Source organism: Octopus bimaculoides, chromosome 2 (genome assembly GCF_001194135.2).
Source record: "Octopus bimaculoides isolate UCB-OBI-ISO-001 chromosome 2, ASM119413v2, whole genome shotgun sequence".
In the NCBI taxonomy this organism is placed as follows: Eukaryota; Metazoa; Mollusca; class Cephalopoda; order Octopoda; family Octopodidae; genus Octopus; species Octopus bimaculoides.
In genome coordinates this window covers 22,518,155-22,531,824 of record NC_068982.1, presented here as the reverse complement: position 1 = coordinate 22,531,824, position 13,670 = coordinate 22,518,155, and the positions used below count along the sequence as shown (strand labels likewise).

General features: G+C 32.8%; 1 protein-coding gene across 5 annotated transcripts in view; it reads right to left on the bottom strand.

Annotated features, from left to right (window-relative positions):
• LOC106868113 (nucleolysin TIAR) overlaps positions 1-13,670 on the bottom strand; it is a 118,294-nt gene that overhangs the window by 54,714 nt on the left and 49,910 nt on the right. For 4 of the 5 annotated variants that reach the window (XM_014913237.2, XM_014913236.2, XM_014913238.2 and 1 more), the window contains exon 4: positions 11,369-11,464. In XM_014913237.2, the coding sequence (XP_014768723.1) occupies positions 11,369-11,464 (96 nt within the window). Of the gene's footprint in view, positions 1-6,273; positions 6,514-11,368; positions 11,465-13,670 lie in introns of those variants that run through there. The other variant, XM_014913240.2, reaches the window with a different exon arrangement.

Below are 13,670 nucleotides of genomic sequence, written 5' to 3'. Positions count from 1 at the left end.
AAGTAGTAACCTGATTTTGGAAACAAAATTATTTCCATTAGATATGAAGTAGAAAAATGTGTTTAAGTTTTTGTTAAATGTTGTTGGCTTCGCTTCTAAGTAAGAAAAAGTAAATTAAAAATTAACTTTCCAACATATTCTGGTTTTAAAAAAAAAACGAAACCTATTATTCTCTGTGTACTAAAAATATATTGTCTATATTGTCAAATTCAATGCAGATTCCACTGGAATCCTCAGGCATAAATATGGAACAAGTTTTATATCAAACATTAAATGGAATCATTTTTTTTTTTTTTAAAGTCATATTAGTCATAAAAAATACGCTATTCATAATTCATTTGATTATATAGCACCCTTTTAAAATGTTCAGTAAGGAGTCATGTCACTTTAGAAGAAAAAAATAAGCATTACCTACACTGGTGAATAAGATAGAATAGGGAAGGGGGGACGCGAATAGAGGAGAGGCAAGCAGAGTGACAGAGAAAGGAAAAACTGCAGGAACAGAATTGTGTGCATGACAGAAAAAGAAATGTGAGTAAGAGAGGAAGAAGCATTAGTAAGTAGTACGAGAGAGAGAGAGAGAGAGAGAGAGAGAGAGAGAGAGAGAGAGAGAGAGAGAGAGAGAGAGAGAGAGAGAGAGAGAGAGAGAGAGAGAGAGAGAGAGAGAGAGAGAGAGAGAGAGAAAGAGAGATAGAGAGAGAAAGAAAGAGAAAGAGAGAGAGAGAGAAAGAGAGAGAGAGGCATCTCATAGCATGAGAGTGAAACAATAACTGGGTATGACAGAGGAGTTTTGGCAAGAGATGAGCATCAAGAGAGAGAGAGAGAGAGAGGGGAGATGTAGTGGAGAGCGAAAGAGGTAGAGAGACAAATGAAGAAGAGAAACAGACACGTGGGAAGAGAAAGAGACACAAGTGATGAGAAAAGGACAGGAAAATATATATATAAGAAGACAATTGAAAAGAGAAGTGGAAAGCGATGCGGAGGGGAGAAAAATGAGCAAATGCAGAGAGAAAGAGAGGAAATGAAGAGCAAAAGAGCCTGAGAGGAAATTAGAGATGAGGAGTAAAAAGAGATATAAAATTAACCATTTTCAAAATATACTAATTTATAGAATTGCTTTCGTTTGAGTTGATTTTTACACAAAGATTTATGATTTTACATCTGTAAAAGTTGAAATCAACTGTAAATTATCACTAGTTGATAAAAGGGAGAGGGGAAAGACGAGGATCTCAAATATCTTTACAAAGAACTTTGAAGTAGATAACTTAATTGTTATATAATATTTCAAAATCAATAACCAAACATTAAATAATGTTTGTTAATAAGGTGAAGTATTGAAAAAAAAAAAGAAAAGATAAAGCATTTATTGAGCACACACACTATTAGACAGCAAGATGAGATTATATAAAATGTATTTGTGTGTGCTCAAGTTGTGAAAATGTGCCAGAAAGACAAGCAGAAACCCACAACATGGAAATATTGATTTCTTTCCAGACTGCACTTGAAATTTCTATTGCAGTGGAAACACACAGGCAAATAGACACTGAGTGACAAGGGAGGAAGGGAGGAGTAAACCAAACAATTTCGTTCAGGTTATAATTAAAACAATTCTCTTATATGATCAATATTTATTGGTCCAATTACATTGGTGAAGAGACCATTAATTTATATAGGTAACAAGTAAAAGCATGTGACTTGTTATGATATGTATGTGAAGAGAGATGCAGAAAAGTTGAGTTTACATAACGCAATAAATAGAACTGTCACTTGTCAATCTAACTTTTAAAGCTTAGAAAATATATATATATATATATATATATATAGGTTAAAATAACCACATACTAAAACCGGTAACATTCAAGTAACCATTTCAATTTGTACAACAAACAGTACTCATTTTCAACAGTATGCTCACAAATAGAGAGAGAGAGAGAGTGTGTGTGTGTGTGTGTGTGTGTGTGTGTGTGTGTGTGTGTGTGTGTGTGTGTGTGTGTGTGTGTGTGTGTGTGTGTGTGTGTGTGAGAGAGAGGCAGGCCAACAGACAGACAAGAGAAGTAGAGTAAAACGTGTAAGTACACATTTTCTATTTCTATTTCATTTATAATGCGAAAATGGGATGAGAAAAATTTACGCAAGCTAATTTGTTTTCAGAGGGTACCCATATCACCAAAAGAAACGGTGAGGTCAGACTTCCGGAGCTGAATCTCACAGAAGAGCTGACAAAAGGCCATGGTGAATTGCAGCAATATGCTGTATGTCAGACCAATCGAAAACCATCACAGTACATTAAAATCATATGATGGCGGAACTGAACAAAGCTGAAAATAATGATCGATCCTAGAAGCTAACTAATGGGATTTTCCCAACTAGTCAATTAAAGGACAGCACTTTGCCAAGTAGGACAACTTATAAAAGAAAAAAAAAGTTAGAGCTAGTTTTTATCACTTTCATAAGAATTAACAGTCTAATAACAATTAGAAACCAACTCCGAACTAAAGTTATTCGCGTGAAATTATTAGGGAAGTTAGCCCAATATATTACAAGAATTCAATATCAATGGATTACCTACAATGAGCATTACAGAATCAAAGGAAAGTAAAGCTTAATTCAAAAACATGAAAACGTTAGCATCTTATCCAACTGAGGCTAAAATAATTGAGCTTTCTCACTCTCAAATTTAACTTTTCAATAAGTATTTCAGTTGAAAAGGGAGAGATTGCAGGCTTTTTCTTGTGGATCTTATAAGGATTAGTATTGAGTTTGTTTGTCTTTTTTTTTTATATTTCTAGCTGTTGACAGATCAAGTGGATAACATTCTACACGTACACCTGATTCACTGCAAGTTTACATCTGCAGCAATCATTTCAGAAGGAGAGGGCATCAGATACATTCAAGTCTCAATTCACCAAGATGCTGTGCACAGGTACCAGAATCTCTGGGAAAAGGTCAACAGGTCTTATTACCCATTGATACATATCTCTGATCATGAAAGGTCAAGCAATTAACTATTCATCACACAAATGCCAGAGAGCTTCCATTTAATATTGACTTTTTCTATTAACAAAACTAATTTTTGCTAAGAAGGGAAAATAAGTTAATTAAATCTACCTTGATATATTATTAGTACTTGAATGGTGGAAGTCAAACTCATTGAGATTGGAACTCAGAATGAAGTATGAAAATAGACAGTGCAAGCAATTTTATCATAGATTCCTTCTCATTCCTCTTCTATTTAATATTGTTATTTCAAATAAGTACAAACAGCAAATATCAAATCCCTGGTGTTTAGTTTTCACCTATTTCTAACTTTTAGCAATGAAACTGTACACAGTAACTTATTCGAAACCCCAATCAAGAATCAGAGATAAAAAAAAAGAAAATTTTCTTTTATACATATATAGATGACGCTTCAGATTTATGTAAAGTTAAGTGTGTAATGCATTTGAAGACATATGCGAAGAGAAATCCTTACACTGGCAAAAGACCATAAATATGTGGAGTTAACCAGTTCAGAGCTAAGACCCGAACTAAGAACGCAGACATAACTACAATCAGTTAAGCCAACTCACTACCATGTCTTATGGCGAAAGTGATAACATTATGTCAAATGACAAATTAATCCATCAAATGTATAAAATATAAGCATCAGAATAGCTTAACACATTTGAAATATCAAATAAAACATGTATACAAGTGAAAATGCGTAGACATGGTCAATAAGATTTGTATAACTGGATTAATCTAGAATACTGCAATATTAAATAGTATAAAGTAAGCGCAGTCAAAATCATATTTCAAAAGTTATCAGCCAAATAATTCGACTTGTCAGAAACAGGATTAAAATTAGGTAGCTGTTATATAAATCTGATAACATGAAAATAATTTAACTAGACAAGACCAAATCCATTTCAGATGGAGAAAAAAATTTTTATTTTTATTTTTTATTTTTAAATCAAATTAAAGATGATCTCTAACAAGAACTAATTTTAAACATGAAATACACAATAAGAAAAACTGGCAACCATTTCTAATATATGACCCAGATTAATGTTAGTTAACTTATGAAAACATTAAAGTTAGTTAAGGTAGCCTAACAATGTATTTAGTACATCAATGTGCAGCCTTATTTCCCTTGGTTTAAAAGGATGCAGACATACACATATTTACAAACACTCACAAATAAATAAAAGAAAAAGAATCCGATTCGCTCAATTTCATAATGAAATCAATCTATAAAAGCAGCAATGATATATGAGTTAGCTAAGAAGTATTGAAATATTGCTACAGTGCAACTGATTTTTCTGTTAGCTAGTATTAAGTTATGTTGGCAGTGTAAGAGAAAGAGGCAGAGAGGAAATGCATGAGTGTGTGTGTGTGTGTGTGTGTGTGTGTGTGTGTGTGTGTGTGTGTGTGTGTGTGTAAAAGGAAGAGGCAAGGCTGATTATGACAGAAACCGATATTGGAATGCTTTTTCTTTTTTTTTTAAACATTTTTTTTTTTATTCCTATTAATAATATAGATTTGTTGGAAGGCAATGCAATGAAATAAATATGATGCACATCTTTGCTTTAAATAATATCAATATCGACCAACAGCAAATAGTAAAGGAAACAGTATGGTGAGTAAACACACAAAAGAAGTAGATCAAACAATTCATCACATTGATCAGATGAGAAAACAACAAAGTCGTATTCAGATGAATTCACAGTTGAGATACTAGCATGAAAATAGTCATTACACTTAAAAACTACAAAGGTCTATAGAGAAAATGAGGAATACTGGAATAATAGGTGAATGTAACTTGCGTATATTACAATAAACTACTTAAAGACAAAAATATTTAGAAACATAATCACAAAAATAGAAATACTTTAGAAAATATCATTTTTATCAAAACTTTGAAATTTAACCTTTTGGCTTTATGAGATGAGGTAGGTTACAAAATTAAAATCACAAACTAAGTCTAACTTAACTATATCTCAAAGAAATTTCTCTCAACAGTAGAGCCACTAAGTGGTTAGTTACTCCAACAGCTAGAAATAGATGATCCTTTATGTTAATAAATTCTAATTTCTTGAAGGATATATGAGATAATGTACTTCTCATATACATTAAGGCAAGGTGGTCATGGCCGGTACATCTCTGACCATCGATCTGCTCAATGATAGCAGAGCTAAGGCCAAACAAAATTTCTAGTTACAACTCAAGAGAATCACAACAAAAACTTGAGAGGAAAAACAGCGTTACTCTCAACAGCCTTTATATGTGTCTAAAGCAAACAGTTTAACCGGGCCCAATCAGAATTGAATTTATTAAATACGTAGAACCAAATAGAAACAAGGATGAAATAATCACCAATTTCATAAATGCATGTCATATTGACAGAATAAAAGTAAAATGGAAGAATACAGACAAAAATTTACAAAGAAACGGAAAATGTAGTTATGTAAAAAATGAAGTTATCCATCGCCACGTATGGATAAGTTTTCATACATGAAATACAACCAGGCATTAGCAAATTTAATATTTCACTCATAATGGGGTGAATGATTTATTCGATAATTTAGCTTTAAATAGTTAACTGTGGTATTAAATTATACAGGATTTAGTGAGATCTCGTAACACAGATCTGCTTTCATTTGAATTTACAACCACATTTTGAAAGGAATAACCGTGTCAAAACTATACAATGAAAATAAAAAATAAATAAATAAAATTAAGATCCATAGAAAAGCCTTCAAAAGACATAAAGCAGTAACAAAATACAATACAGTTTGGACACACAAAGGAAAAGCTCCCCCCCCTCTACTTTATCCTTTATCTCCAGCTTTGCTAGTAAAAGGAAAAGGGAACAGGCTAGCAGTAGAATTTATTTCACCTCTGAATAAAATATTACTGAAGATTGTACAAAAATCTAACAGTAACCCAGAAAAACAAAAGAGAAGCAACACAATTTTACTCGATCTCTTAATATCATATTCCATTAGCTTAACCTAAACCATTTCTTTTTGTTGTTTTTCGGTACTCCTTTCGATATTTATAAAACATAAGATCTAAGTGACTGGGGTAATCCAATTACACATTACACCAACTGAATGACCAACCAATAAGAACATGGTCTGGAGAAAAACTTCCAACGGCAATCATATCAACTGCAGTAAACAAGGTAACAGGAAATCCAAGTACATGATACACAATTATCGTTTTAAAGAATTTTTTTCTCTCTTTTTCTCTTCATTTTCTTTTTTTTTTTTGCAATAAAACTTCACTTACCAGGTCTTGTTTAAGTGTAATAGGTAAATACTGCACAAAGTAGTAAGGATGCATCCTTGTGGCATTAGAGCCTGATGAATATAACAGGCAACAATAGCAGCAGCAACCAGAACACTAGGTAGTAGGCACTGAGCGAGACTAATAGTGATAGATACAGATAGAAGCAGCAGCTAAAGCAATACGGAGCAGCAGCAGCAGCAAACCGGTGGCTTAAAACTAGTAACCATGCAGCAGTAAGGGCAGAGTTGACAGCTCCCACACTCTCCACTACATCAGTTTAATGCCTGGAGCTAAATTTTGTACAAGCACTCATCCTTCTCTACTTATTTTCTTTCCTTTCTCTCTCTCTCTCTCTCTCTTTGCCACACACACACACACATACACAGCTTATATAAAATTATTCTAGTGCTGACTGACACTGTAAGGCTAGAAAGACAGTGGTGGTAGAAAAGTGTTAAGCAGACCACTACTGCCACCCTCTTTCCAATGGAGGCAGTGGAGAGCCAAAGCAGTCAGCAGCAATCACAAGGAAGAGGACAAAAGAGAAAAACAAGAGGAGCCAGTGGGAGAAGCAGCAGCAAATGAAGTAGTAATTATTCTAGTTTTGTCTGATCAACAAATTGTTGGTTTTCAATGCATTTATTAACCAGTGACAATGACAAACCCAAAACATTCAAGGGGTCAGCAAGTATAAGGAGATTATTAGTCAACAAGTTTAATTTTGAGACAAATAACTGGCTAAAAATAAGAGGACCTAATAAACTTTCTCTTTTTTTTTTCTTTTTTGTTGATAAGTTAACTGGTGAGTAACTAAAGGCAGCTGGTTGTGGTGGTAGGTGATTCAATCAGTTTCTATTTAACTTTATGAAAGTAACTTAAGGGGAAAAAGTCAATAGTTTCATGAAAAATTCAAATCATAAAGTTTGAAAATGAGCTAATTTTAATAGTTTCATGATAAATCCTACAACATAAAAAAAAATTACTAGTAACCATAATTAATGATTTCTAGTGTAAGAATAATCTGGTGAGTGGGTGGGAAGGACGAACAACACATACTGAAACTTATTGTGTGAACCCGAGAGGATCAAGGTAAAACTGAACATAAAATACTTCAAGGTATCAAATTATCATCAAAAACATGGATTGATCCAGCTTGTCCAAAATTAGAATTCACCCCCCACCCCCGATGGAAAATAGAGGAAACAAAATATTAACAAGTTAACCATTGCTTAACATCTGCCTTCTATGCTGGCATGGGTTGGACGGTTTCACAGGAGCTGGTCCGGCAGGAGCCTGCACCAGGCTTGTGTATCTGTTTTGGCACAGTTTAATGTTGGCTGATAAGGTGACATTTTCTCATCTACTATTGTCTACATATCAAATAGGATTTCTTACTTGAAAAGAAGGTCAAATCAATGAAATAAACTTTTACTTAACTAGTACAACTCCGACAGGGCTCAGAATCAGACTATAAAGGCACAACAAAAAGTTTACATGGAACGACAATTCACATGTGCACCAATCTGTGCGCCAGCAACGAATCCTCAATCAATATGCTTGATTAACTTAAGCAACAACAGCCAAAATTATCCTCAAAATTAAAAAAAAAACAAAAAAACACTAGTTAATAATTTTAGATAATGTGTAAGACAAAAATAAAGTAGGCTGGCAATGCTTTTGGTCAGAAACTGGAGCTAAAAGCTAAATTACATGCTAATATCTGCAAATTGACACATTTCGAGGAATGTGACAAGTGTCAGCCACTAAATCAGCCTTTTTTTTTTTTTTTAAACCCAAGTAAACTTCCCTGGACATGAAAAACAGGTACGTAGATCAGTTACAATATATCTGTTCTCAAACCACTTATACCCTGTCATCAGAATAGTACATATGGAGATAATATTACTTCACTGTTAAGCAATCTTGGCTACATAGCATTTAGGAGGCGGCAGATGGGGAAAATAATTCAGAAAACCCATCACGTAAAGGAAATCACACACAAAGAAAGCCATGCTAGGCAAAAAAAATCAGAATGGGTTAAAACTGATGGGTACACAAATTGTAAACCCTTACAACAATCAGTTTGATAACTTCTAGCAAAGGAAATAGCAATATCAATTAAGAATTTATGGTTGGCATATTCTTTGTATTAATGCAAATGGGCAGTAGTAAACTAATTAGAATTTAACATTCCATCAAATTATGAGTGAGGGATCCTCAGGTCAATTTTGAATTATGAGCACATGGCTGTTGTTTCAACTGGAAAACCTACTCATTGAAATGTACAAAGTGAAGGCATAACGATTCTATAAACAGGCCTACTCTCCACGGAATCAGTACGACACAAATGCAACAAGGCTGGACCTCTGAATTACCAGGTACAGTGCAACCAATAGGTTTCTATATAGTTTCCATCAGCTCAAATTCACTCGAATGCTGAGTCAAACCAAGGTTATGGTTTATACACCTCCTTAAGATAGAATAAATAGTACCACATGGCTGTGAAACTTAATCACTCACCTATTTGTACATCCACACAATTATCTTTGTCATCTTAAAACCTCAGAAAATTAAATGCACCTAAAAATAACTTCATATCTCTTCTTCAATGTAAATGTACTCTGGCAACAGATGGTAAAAAGTTTTGACCTAAATGTCCCGGTGTCACACATGCACATTAATGTAACCATGTTGAAAATTTTAATGATTACGGATATATTTATTCAAATATACTTCCATCATGGTGAAAGCAAGTAGACATGGATAAATACAGTCAAACAAAATATTAAATGTTGGGTAGATTATGAATAATCAGGATGGAAAATAAAAATAAACTGGAGTCTCATAAGCATATAATTTCTTCTTTTCTTTTTTGAAAAAAAAAAAAAATTCAAAGTCATCTTGAAAACCAAACATGACCTAAACTTTAATATATCTTCATGAGTTTAGAGGACCCTGTGGCTTAAGTGTTTAATGTAAATGTTCAACAGAGCAAACATTCAATCACCTTAATTCCAAAACAAATTTTTGCAGACATTTCTTTTTCTTTCTCTCTAACACACACACACAAATTGAAACTTGTCCAAAACACATTAATCCATTTTCTTGAAAATTAAATTTATTTTCAAAGCAAACATGTTATCTTCTTCTGTAATCTTCTGGATTTCTTCTGTAATCTTCTGATGAAACAAATGGAAACGCAAGGAAATAACTATAAAGAAAGTATATTTGCCGAGCCTGGCAAACGGACCACAAAACTGCACAGGGAAAGAGAGCAGGTACCTGGAGTATGGAAAAACATTTGGAGGAGGCAATGGCTTTTTAGGTCCTTAAGTAGCACTGAATTTCTTTTTACTGAGGCTGCTCATTACACTGAGTGAATGATTTTGGAGGTCACAAATAGTAGAATAAATAAGTCATTTCATTTATTTATCCAAGTAAGTGCAATAAAAATAAAAAAAAATTCTACATTGCTACTGGAAAACTCCACAGCATATCATGTTCTTGGCTTTGACAGTTACTAAAGAGCAACGAGGTTCATATCCCATTATTATATCTAGCATAAAAAAAATAAAGTTGAAAGAAAGTTTGGATCACTGCCATACACTGATTAATAGTGTGAAATTTGGCCAAATCTACTTAAAGGACTGACCAATACCCTTGAGAACAGAGTAAAATAAACTGAACATTGAAGAGGTTTGTAAAGTATTCAAAGAATCACATAACAATAACTTAATGAACTTTCAAGAAACGAAACCTTCGGTTTTTCATACTAGAAGGTTGAAATTCACTTTATCATGCAGCTTCTCAATTGCATCATGTTCCGTAATTCTTAAAGCTTGATGCATAAAGGCAGTGTAAGCAAGACTTATAGAATCAATGCCATTCTGATTGATGCTATGATGTAATACTGGTTCAATTTTCTAAGCTGTTTCTGTTGACTGAAAATACACTTTTAGAATGGCAATTTGAATTCTCTGTTCCATTGGTTGTTTTGGGTGATTCTAAATATTTTACTATGAATAATGGTTGTTGCAATGCTGGCAGAGCTTGTTCAGTGTTGAGGAGCTTATATCAAGCCTGAATTCTGTACAGAGGATTATACATACAACATGGCCTTTTGCTATACTTCTATGGATTGAAACTTATGAAAGTGACTTGAGAGCTATCTAGAGATGGTATTGGTAATAGACATGTATTTGAAGTGAGAGACCTCCCCTCTCTAAACAAAAGCAGATTAAGAATGAGACACACCAAATAGAGATCTGCAAGGAGTAGTACAGAATGAATTGTGAATACTTTTTATTTATTGGGTATGCAACATTAATTTGCAAGAAAACCTCATGGAATATGAATTGAGACATATAAAATGAATGGATGATGCACACTAGACAGAAACACACATACACACACAAAAAAGAAATTGTGCTCGTGCAGTGGAAATAGATCGTGAAAATCATGGGAAAAATAGAATAGATTCAAATACAATGTCTCAAAGATGAGACAGGGTTGAAATAGAGAAAACAACTTTATTCAAATTTTAACTGCTTTCAAACAACAATTAAAGTTGAGCAAAGTGATAACATTAAATAAAATATCCATATAGTTATATTTACAATAAATTATGCTCACTTGGAGACTCAGCAGGGGCTAATGAAGTTACTTTTTAACAGACCAATCTCATCCCTCATCACCTGAAATGAATGGTAGCATTTTAATTCTCCTTTACCCAGAACACTGTAATCACAAAATGCTGGCTACAATATTGTAACACACACACAATGTACTGGAGTTTGTTTTTTTTCCTTGTATTACAACAATATTATGGAAAAGGTGATGTTTATTCTATTGGTGTCTTAGAAATTATACTCTGTAGAATAGATTGGCTAAGAATCACCCAGCTTTACAGAAATGATGAGAATATATAGCATGTATGTATTGTAATTCCTCTATAAACAAGGCCTATTTTGATTTTTTTTTTTTTTAAATTTGTGTATCTATGAATATCTCATTTCCATCTATATATGACTAACCAAGACCATCATTGTATCTCAATATTGATTTTAAAAGGCTGTTGACAGCGAAAACAACTTACCCGTCCCATACAAAAGCGTTTATTCAAAGCTGCAAGAGCCGAAGCTGCTGAAGTATGGTCATAAAACTCAACAAAACAATAAGGATCGTTTCCAGGCTGAAAGATGGAAAGTATAACAGATTAGATAAAACTAAGATTAAACAACAGACTAAATAAAAACAAAAATATTAAAAAAAAAACAAGTACATATTTATATGAAAAACACAGCATTTATATATCAATGATTTCATTTGATTTGGATGATTTTTCTACCAAAGCAGCAATTCAAAGGAATTATTTGGAAAATTCATTTAATTACATTACAGGGGCTAAGTGATATGGATAAAATGTCTCCAGCTATCTTTTTCAAAGATATTTCTAATGACTAGGACAACCAAGACATTTAGTCTAGTAATATTTGCTGAAGTAGTCCACCTTTTCCTATTCATTTAGCTTTTCCTCTCAAACAGCTCTCGGACATCTTTCTACATGTAGCCAAAATTTGTAGGTAACAAGCATCAAAATATTGTTGAGAACTCTGAGAAATAAGATACAAGTATAACACTTAACAAATATAACCCTTATCCAAGAGACATCTATAAAAGCAGTTTTCTGTATTGTGCTGTTGGTAATTCCTGCAGATTAACAACTTGATTATCAATTTGAATTCATTTCACTGATGAGGAAAACAAAGTCAACATTATGTCTAGAAAAGAGATAGTTATTAACCCTTTAGCATTCAAATTATTCTGTTAAATGCAATGCTTATTCACACTGTTTTGAACTATAGGTGTGAGAGGCTGGATCTGGCCAGTTTGAATACTTGGCTCAATTATAGCAAGTTCAAACGTTTATCGGTTAAAATTGGCAATACCTACTAAACAAAGACAATATCTACTTGAAAATGAAAATTTATTTTAAGTTAGATATAACCAAAGTACCAGATTTGTAAGAGTTCAAGCAATTTCCTGCAGACAAGTTTTTGCAATTAATCAAGTGACACTGGTAGTTTCAAGTGACTCCATAAAGGATTCTTAGAAAGCTAAAAATGGCGAATGTCATGCAACAGAGTCTTTTTAACAAAAGCTCGAAGAAGTATTAAAATCAAGGAAAACAATTAACCAGTTTTTTTTACTCGTTTTTAAATATCAAAGGAATCTGAAATGAAAAAAAAACAACATTTCTACATGGTGCTCAGACTTTTAACAGAAAAATGTGTCGATTCTAATTGTTACAACTTAATTCTAGATAACATTATCTAAAACTGTGGAAACGAACCTTTACAGTCACTCAGCTTATTAGAAACAACAATGATATCTCCCTTTATATCACAATCTATGGTCTTTAGAAAAGGAAACATATATTGAACATATACGTGCGGAAAAAGATAGGATGGCCGTATAACTGACAATCAGAAACTAAAGAATTGTGTGGAACATCAGGTCTTTGAAGTCAATTCAATATATATAAAGAGAAAGATTGAAGCTCACTTGATATCGTAAAGATGGTAGAGCACATTATTTCAGCTAGTCTACTTTGCTCACTTCCTACTCAATGCATTTAAAAAAAGCATCTAGTTAAAACAAGAACTGTAGGTACTCAGGGAAGTCAAATTTTATAACCATATGCCATTAATACCATAGCAACTAATTAAATGAATGAGAAAAATTAAAGAAAAAAATTCCTAGAAATTTGGGACAATGCTTTTCTAATTGTTTTTACAACGAAATGTTTGGGTCTAATTTTATCTAGCCAGAGAGGAACAGGGCTTATTCAGAAGTGCTTCAGATCCTCAAACACTTGCATACATTGATTGGTTAAGATTTAGATGTAAGTTGTTGAGGTTATCGGTTGTAGGAGAAATACAAGCAGCTACAGGTTGAAAAAAACATGACTTTTGAAGTGTATACAAAATATTCAATAGAAGTACGAAAGACTGATAAAAACTAGAAAGATAAGTAAATGTCAAGTTCAGAAAAACATTGCCTGTTAACCCTTTCGTTACCATATTTCTAACCAAATTACACCCCTTATGTGTTTCAATTAATTTCTAACATAATCATAAATTTAGGCTGGTTTCGTTAAACAACTCTAACTTTTTTATTTATCAACATATTAATGTGATTTTTGGAAGATAAATTAACGAAAGGTTCTCAACCAATTCTATACCAAATTTTTTGTCACAAAGTGACTTTAATTACAGGTAAATTCAACAAAATATAAAATTATTTAAATTTTTGTTCAAACATCGCTATAGAAAATGGGTTATTAGCTAATATTCAATTGGGTATACAACAAAATATTATTATAGAAGAATCCACAT